Source organism: Astatotilapia calliptera, chromosome 23, assembly GCF_964374335.1.
Source record: "Astatotilapia calliptera chromosome 23, fAstCal68.1, whole genome shotgun sequence".
NCBI classification, from domain to species: domain Eukaryota; kingdom Metazoa; phylum Chordata; class Actinopteri; order Cichliformes; family Cichlidae; genus Astatotilapia; species Astatotilapia calliptera.
The window spans coordinates 9334801-9343897 of NC_137443.1; the positions used below are offsets into that span (position 1 = coordinate 9334801).

The 9097-nt window shown below is 40.8% G+C and overlaps 1 protein-coding gene across 1 annotated transcript; it reads right to left on the reverse strand.

Annotated features, from left to right (window-relative positions):
• Positions 1-421: 421 nt before the first annotated feature.
• Positions 422-6554, reverse strand: c1qtnf7 (C1q and TNF related 7). Its single transcript, XM_026160141.2, has 3 exons — positions 6323-6554; positions 4421-4654; positions 422-1644 (listed from the first exon to the last, which is right to left on the reverse strand). The coding sequence occupies exons 1-3, from the start codon at positions 6342-6344 to the stop codon at positions 1016-1018; spliced, it is 885 nt and encodes a 294-aa protein (XP_026015926.1). The 5' UTR covers positions 6345-6554; the 3' UTR covers positions 422-1015.
• Between the last annotated feature and the right edge of the window lie 2543 nt (positions 6555-9097).

Sequence of the window (9097 nt, forward strand, 5' to 3'; positions counted from 1 at the left end):
GAGAGGGAGTATAATTCAAGCAAAAGTATTATTCAGCAGGAAATTTGCATAACAGTTCCTCCTCCACATAAGCTGTCTAAACTTCACACACAGACACAACCAATTGGCTTAAAGCTCTAAGATTTTGCTATACATGCTAAGGGATCTCGGCTTGCTGAGGAAATAAAGCCTGCTCATCCCTGTCTTGTATGCAGCCTCTGTTTTGGTCTTTCAGTTTGGCCTGCTGTTGCTGTGGACGCCCAGGTATTTGTCACTCCTCCAACATCCCATCCCAGGATAGCCATCGGGCAGTTGCTGCCCTTTTTCTTCTGAAGTTGACGACCATCTCGCTGATCTTACGCTTTGTTCATATTTTCAGCTAGCTTAAGTAAAAAAACAAAAAAAAAAACCCCCAAAACCAATACAAACTCTGGTACACAACTTTATCTTTGATTTTTTTTATTTCAGTATCTTATTTATTTGTTCACATGATTGTTTCTTCTTTTTTTTTTGTTTGGCTTTAGGGGCCAGGATATAGTTTTAGTTGGTTTTTGTTGCTATCTGAGGTAGCCAGGATTGCGCCATCATTTCCACCACGTCAGAATGGTCTCTACGTTTCATATTATGTTTTTTTTGTGTTAATATTTCTTGCACTAAATAAAGCAAAGGAGGAAGTTCTCCTCTGCAGCTGTTGTTTTTGGAAATATCACCAATAACAAACACATGGCTGGCCTGTTTTCACTTTTCAGCTTTCTATTGTCCAATAACTTTGTCTCACACATGTTTCAGTTTTACTTCTTTTTGCAAATGGAAACATGTAAACCATTATTACATTTCAACAATGTTTATTTGATTCCAATTAAATCATGAACATATAAAGACTTTATCAAATAATATACTTTTAAAACAATAGATAAGTCTCCATTCTAATAATATAACTAGCAATACAAATATTGGTATAAAAATATAGTCTTTATATGTGTGTGTGTGACAGTGAATAGGAGCTTGTGGTTTTCTCTCTTGAGTTTTTCAGGCTCTATGCGTAGTCATCTGCTAGTGTGTCAAAGTAGTTGCTGTCTGCATAGATAAGGAAGCCAGAGAAGAGGCTGTCAGCCCAGCCAGCATCTGCAAATAAACCGTTCTGGTCATGGTAGAAGATTTCCATCCACACCTCGTCTTCTGGATTCAGGTACATGACGGTGGACCCAGATGCCACGTCATGGTTTCCTGTATTGGCATCAAAAGTTTTGATGCGATACTGACCATTCTGCACCAGACCGATAGCCAGGTGTTTGTTGGCCAGTGTAATGTCATAGGAGAAATAATAAATGCCTGGGTATGCACAGATGAACTTGCCCGTCTGTGGGTTGTAGTGTCCGCCTTCATCGAAGAGGATCTTGTTGAACTTAATGGGGGTTTTCTCTGCAGGGTAGCTGCTGGTGATTCCCGCAGAGAAAGCAGATTTAGGCATGAGGCTGCCACATTTGCAGGTTCCCGCAGTGCCCCGCGGTCCTCGTTTGCCCTTGTCCCCTTTCTCCCCGTCGGGTCCTGGAGGTCCAAGCAAGCCACCATCTCCGTTCTCTCCCGTAGGGCCTCGTTTGCCTGGAGGGCCGCGGTCACCTCGTTCTCCAAGTTTACCTGTCGGGCCTACCCTGCCCTTCACTCCTGAAAGCAAAACACAATGCTTGCAACATCAGTCTCTAATTGAAGGATTCAGTTTTACTACTGTTAAACCAGAAACACAGCTCCCCAGTCATTGTCAGGGATTAAGTCAACCTTTGAACAAAGTCACTTGACATTCAAACTGGCTTGATTAACCCTTCGGTGCATTCAGTCAGCACCACTGTCGCAGTAAATACCCTGGAGACAGGCAACATTGTGATTGTGATTGTTTTTTTTCTGCAGGGCTTTTCCTAATAAGTGGCTCCATGTTCAGTTGAAAGTGAATTCCTGTTTCCAGGCATAATGGAAAACACAGGTGAATGACGTTTATTTATCCCTGACAGATTTATGGCATTTCAGACTTCACAGGCTGATATTAGGATAATATTTCTGTTGGATGAGGCTAACAGGTACAGCCCTTCCAAATATTTTGTAATAACATTATGGAAGATTTTCCTATGCTAAAACTGTACTTTCTGAACAATCTGAAGAAGTAAAAAATAGAAATTTAAGCTAATCTGCCTGTAGAAAACCATGGGAAAGTTCAGATATACCCAGCTTATAGAGTATAAGCAAATTTGTTAGCATTACTGTGATGCAAAACCTAAAGTTTACTGCAATATATCTACACATTCACACACCTAAACCCACAAGGATGCTTTCTAACAGAAGCAGCTGGAGATTGCATATGACTACCAAGGCTGCATACTGCTACCAAGGAATTTACTTAACACCGTGCATGAACCAGGATACATCAGGATTAGTTTGTGATATTTTGTTGAGAACACCAAGACCGTGTTACACAGTTTTTCGTACTTCAAATGGTTGTGTGTTTGTGAATAAATTCAGATCTAGTACCAGCAAGTCCTTTGCTCCAAATTCCTGGATGCAGATCTACGTATTAATCAGTTACGAGTGGTGAAGCCAAACCACATCACTGGTAAAAGTTTTGTGCAAATCCATCCATAATTTTGTAATCCAAATAGAGGGAAAGAAAAAACCCCGATCCAATCACATAACCTTCTTGGCAGGAATAATAACAAAGAATGCCCAGGGTAATATGGTTAGTGCAGCAGTTATGCCTCTGAATTTCATCACAGTCAAACAATCAATATGTGGTTGAAGTGAAGACTTGTTCATGATAAATGAAGGAGAGATGATATCTGAAGATGATTCAAAGTGTTGCATTTGTACCTTACAGCTTTTTTGTGTAAACTTGTGCAGGGTTTGTGCTCTTGGGTAAGATGGCGCCGATGTGTATGGCTCGCCGTCTGTTCCTCCACGTTTCTGTTTTAATGTTTTTATTTTGTTATGATGTCGACTCCCTGCTGGTCTATGATCGCCAAGTTTTACTTGATCTGTTTTTAAATCACCTCTTAAAACACATTTATTTACCTTGGCTTTTAGCACAGCAGGACTTGTTGATGTCTCTTAATATGTTTCTTATTAATTATATGATTTTTAATTTTAAGATATTTTATATGTAATTTAAACTGTTTCCTCTCTGTTTTATATTTGTAGCACTTTGGTCAACATTGCTGGATGTAAAGTGCGTTATAAATAAAGATGCTATGCTATGCTATGCTATCTGATGTGTGCAAGGACGTGAGTTCTAGACTTAAGGCATGACTTTATAAGTATTAAAAACAATCCTTACATTTGAATTTTTTAAAATTATGTTAGTTTGTGCAATTACTTTTGAGCCTCTGACAATGAGAAGTGTGTTTAAAAATGAATAGTCAATGCAAAATAATCACTTTGCCTCTTGAATTACAGCTAAAGATTGCAGGATTGCAGGGTTTCAATAGTTCTGTGTCTTTGATCATGTAGTGACTGTTTAATTTAAAATTCACTGTAATGGAGGCGAAACTAAAAGAACGATGTCTGAAACAGCACAGTAAGGAGAACAAACACCAGAACTTTTCACTAAAGAAAATCCTTTTACAAATCTGTCTTTCTCATCCACTCAAAGCTACTTCTATCCTCTTCATCTAGCACAGATTTACCTTTGGCCTTTAAGGATGGGTAGTCATTGTCAACTTTGTGGCTCCATGTTCAGTTGAAAGTGAATTCCTGTTTCCAGGCATAATGGAAAACACAGGTGAATGACGTTTATTTATCCCTGACAGATTTATGGCATTTCAGACTTCACAGGCTGATATTAGGATAATATTTCTGTTGGATGAGGCTAACAGGTACAGCCCTTCCAAATATTTTGTAATAACATTATGGAAGATTTTTGCAACACATGCAGCATCTGCTTTAAAATAATCAAACTGTTTACACCCAGGATTTGCCATCTCAAGCTAGTTTAAAAACTATAAAGCTAATTCGAAAATGAGTCTGAGCGACATAAACCACCATTCTAAGGACAGACACATTACAAGCACTAATTAAATGTATTGCATGTGTGCATTTTTCTTTCTCAATCATAAGCTGGCTCCCTAAAATGATCCTCAGAACCTGTGGCAGTAACTGTACTTGATACACTTTATGGCAAAGGTGCACCTTTTTCTTGTTTTTTATTACAATAAATGTTGGCATTTCACACACAGTGCTGTCTGTAATGATCAGATTGAAGGAGTTGGAGACCTGATGTGTGTTTACATTGACTTCCCCTTTATTGTTAAGCCTCCAGTCCTGCAGGAGAGATCATTTAATAACTTTCACACACATCATTTTATCTTCTCTATGCGCCAGCTTTTCACTTCACGCACACACTGGCAGTATTTCTTTATCAGCAGACATAAAGTAATACTGTATCTGTTTCATATTATACCTGTGTCACCCTTTTCTCCTTTTTCACCCTTCCTGCCATCTCTGCCATCTCTTCCTGGGATACCCACATTCCCATCTGCTCCCGGGGGCCCACTGGGACCTGGTTTGCCAGGCAGTCCGGGTGACCCAGGAACACTGCAGATCAGTCGTGGGGCTTTGAGCTTGGTGTCAAACAACTCTCCCGAGACACAGGGCCACAGACAGACAAATCCCATCAAGGTCCACATCTTCAAACCTGTATATACAGCCAAAAGAGAACATTAATATAGATGTTTGTGTCTCCACGTTAACTCACAAAGTTCCGAGCAACTCTCAAGTTAGTTTTGTGTTTGCAGATGTTTGGGCAAAGGAGGCAGATAACGAACAATAATGAATCAGTGAGTCCAGACACTTAGCGGTCCTATTATATTGATCAGTGCCATTAAACACTCAAAACGTTCTTGTCAGGGTGTCAGACAGAGAAACTGCATATCAGTGAATCAAACTTGTGATCAAATGCAGCATGAGGCCAGGTGTGATTTTTGTAATGAGAAGCAATTGCTTCTGATTCCTTTTCACACGCCGATGTTCTCATCCTGCCACAGATTTGCATGTAATAGACTTCAAGCGAAATCTTTGTGTCTGCTCCAAGTCTTGTCTCTTTTTGTGCCAAAACATTCCCGAGCCATGACATAACACCCAGAACAATTTCTGTCAGGGGAACGCGATCATGAAGCAATGGCGTTATACATACATGTAAGAGAGAAAAGAAGGAGACATGATCACACCTCTATTTCTGTAACAGAACGTAAAGCAGGCATTAAAAGCAAAAACACTTAATGGTGATTCTGCATCCTGATGTTCAACATCAAACATTCCACAGCAAAGAAATCATATGGAAACATACCGAAAATGTCTTCCGCTGTGTGAAAATCTTTTGGATTCGCAGATTTGATTATTACACACACACACACACACACACACAGATTTGCCCATGTGGGCGTGAGAATGTGAGTTTTGCATCTGCTGCTTGTCTCTGGTCAGCGGGGGCGTTGGAACATATGTGTCAGGTCTACAAAGAAGGATAATCCCCTTGTCTGCCTTTTCAAAAAATTTATTACGGCATGTTTTTCTTTGCCTTTACACATTTGGTTTGTCTGTCAATGCAAGCACATTAGACAAATTAGGTGCATACTACATGATGAGCTAAACAGGAAGGAGACACCACACATACACGCAGGCTGCTCTCCTCCTTCTTGTAAGAGTAGTATGTTTTTGATTTTGCGGGTAATGAACTGGCCACAGAGTCAATGTGAGGTCCTGGGAGAGAGAAACCCCGCCCGCCATCTCCAGTCTGCAGCAATGATGTCAGCTTTAGTAAAAACGCTGTCTTTAAAGAAGTGGACAACTGTTTACACACACAGCTGTGTTGTGCATGCAAACACATCCAAACACAGATAAACGCAGTCCTTCTAAGCCGCATTAGTAATATGCGTTATTTAAAAGCTCCTGCTGCATAGCGCTCCCTAAGAGATGTTTATTTACTATGAAGATCTAAAAAAGCTCTTTTCATTCATTTGATCTTCTTGTAAACATGTAGAGCGAGGCAGACTTTGCACCAAAAAAAAAAAGTCCTTTACTGAAAATAAAGGTTTTCATCCACTTTGACCGACAGCTACTAAAGTGTTTCTGATGTCAGAAATAGATGCATGTGAAACAAACACCAGACATTTTAGACATGTAACTTCTTTTCATTGCATTATTGCACTGCAATGCAATCTGACTATACAAGCTTAGAAAACACGTGTGGGTAGAAGTACTCAGTTTTGAGCAGAAAGTTTTCATCACTTTTATAAACATTCTGAACGAACAACGTCTTGTGATAATAAACCAGTAGACAGAGACATTTAATCCATGTTCTTACCCAACACTTGGCAGCTGTTCATCCCCAAACCAGGTCAAACTTCTCACTCTTGAGTGTCTCCGTCCTCCTATCTGCTCAGATTCTCATCTTTCACAAGATTCGAGTCCCCGTTGAACATGTTACTGTCAGACATCTATGTGCAGAGATCAGATGCTTGTGCAGTACAGCAGCACAAGCAGCAGCCAGGACTCCTTTCAGTGCAACTCTCTCTCCATCCCTCCCTCTTTCCCCTTTATCCACTCCCTTCTTTCTGCCTCATAAATGTCCTAAGGCAAACAGCCATTAGCCAGGCAAGCCCAGTATGTGCATACAGAAAAAACTCCATTATGTCATTGATGAAGACTCTTTTAGAGTGAGACTCCCAGTGTAAAAGTCAGAAACTGGAATCTTCTAGATTAATAAATGACAGAACTCATTTGTGTCTAGTTGACCTCGGTTTTAATTGTATTTCTGACATTTACCCCTAGATGGCACCAAGCACGACATGTGAGTGTGTTGACGGACCTCTGGGATTATTTCTTTGTCACGTTGCTGTGTTGAAGGCAATTTGCTTTACAGGTGGTAATCCTGCTAAATACATACATCATACAAATAACAATATAAGATCAAAAATAAAATGCAAAAATAAGACTATCAAGCCAGAAAATCAAGAACTGACTCAATAAGAAATCTTTCAAATGTTTCTAAGAAAATCTTTTGCCCTCATTACTGTTATTATATAGGTTTTAAAAAGTGTTTTGAAATGGTTGAGAGTCTGGGCAGCTCTTATGTATAAAGGTAAATTGTTCCAAATATTAGGAGCTGCTACTGAAAAGCCTCTGTTGCTTCTGCTTTTAAGCCTGGATCTAAGAATGTCTGAGAGCAGCTGGTTTGTAGACCTCAGTGCTCTGGTAGGATTGCAGGGTTTCAATAGTTCTGTGATGATGTTTTGTGAAATATTTAGAAGCACTTATCTAACTATGTTCCCTTTCAGTCGATTCACTCGGTACAACACGTATAATATGGGATATCACGTCCCCATGTGTCCTGGCACCTGTATTTACACCTTTGAGGCATATGACCTGTGATGACATGTGCACATGCTCCCTTCCCTTGTTAAAGCTGTCTCACTCATTTTCTGTCACTAAGAGCCACCCTTGTTCCCTGGTGAAGGAATGGAGGGTGCACCCTGTGGGGTGATTCCAGGTATGGGATCTTCTTTTCTTCAGGGTCAACACTTACTGCCTTATATTGGTGCTGGAGGCCCTTTGTGGGCCATTTTGAACCCACTAGATCTGTGGATATGAGGTTTATTTCATACAAGACTGCATTGCTTCTTGCTTTGGCTTGTGTAAAGGAAGTGGGTGACCTTATATTAAATTTTTATCTATATGGTACCAAATCACCTTCATGACTTATTTGTACACCCCTTATGCATACAGTTCTCTTCTGAGGGTCTCAGGGTTGTATTGCACCCAAATGGCACATATTTACCAAAAGGTTATTTCTGCAGCTTGTACCTTTATGTAATTTGAGCTTCTGAGGTGGCATTCTCTGGGTCTGGTGTGTTTGTGCTACATACCTATATTGACTGCGCTCAGGATGTGTGCTTATGTGACCAGTCGCTCTCTGTTTTGCTATCCAGCTAGAAGTAGAGCTCTGTCTAAACAAAGGCTCTCCCACTTGTTAATGGAAGCTATCTCCCTAGTGTAGGGCACCAAATGTCTCTCTTTGCCTCAGGGAGTAGGAACACATTCCACCAGTGGAATGGCAACTTCATGGGCGCTTTTTAAAGGGTTCCCTGTGAGTGTGCTATTTGTACTGCAGCTAGCTTATCATCACCACACACTTGTTTGGTTTTATTGTTGGGATGTTACAGCCCATTCAGTGGTTTATTCTGTCCTTTCTGCTGGTTCTACCATGTGGTGCTGGTCTGATTCCATGTATATATGTCCCATGCTATATGTGTTGCACCACGTTAATCGACTGAAAGGAGACCAACAGTTGTGCCTATAACTTTGGTTCCCTGAAGGAGTTTGGCACGGTGATGAGCAGCTATCAAACTGAGGAATGACTGATGACGGGGGTATATGTGTAGGCAGGGCCACATACGTTATTGCAAGTCATCTGCCTTAAAGGCATGAATATGTTCAGCCAGAACATGCAGGGGTGTGATATTCCATACTATGTAGGGTTGCCAACCGTCCCTTAAAATACGGAATCGTCCCGTATTTCGAAACAAAAGTACACGTCCCGTATTGAGCTAATAAGGGACGCACTTTGTCCCGTAATACAGTGAGAATCAAAAGTAGTCTATAACTTTTAATGGAATTAACGCTTTGTTTGAAAACATAATTCCCAGCCCCTCTCCTGCTTTGTGACCAATGAGCTGACAGCACACTTACGAGTATGACAATTCAGATTACCACTCATCTCATTGGTCGAGGAAAGGTCGCTTACGGAGAAAATACCGGAAGACAACAAATGACCACAACAAGAAGCATGGCCAACAGGGAAACAAACGCAGACACTGCGGTGCAAGTCTCGGACGACAGTAAACCTAAAGCTGGGCAGACACTGTGTGATTTTTTTCAGTCACGTTATTCAGCTCCTGCTCAAACTGCACGATTGACTCGCAGTTGGTAGGTCACGATGCAGGTCTCACACTATACCGCCCGATGCTCTGATGCGACCTGAGTGCTCACACTGTGCCTCCATAAAATGAAGGTTATAACAGAAAATCTGTCGCGCTCTCTCTCTCCGTCTTACACTCACACAGACACACACACCACCACT

Bases quoted from the DNA above. Each gene is read 5' to 3' on its own strand.
- c1qtnf7 (XM_026160141.2), bottom strand. From the start codon at position 6,344: ATGAACAGCTGCCAAGTGTTGG. The intron at 4,655-6,322 runs GTAAGAACATGG...CTGTATATACAG, and splicing joins GAACAGCTGCCAAGTGTTGG to GTTTGAAGATGTGGACCTTG. The intron at 1,645-4,420 runs GTATAATATGAA...TTTTGCTTTCAG, and splicing joins AGGAGAAAAGGGTGACACAG to GAGTGAAGGGCAGGGTAGGC.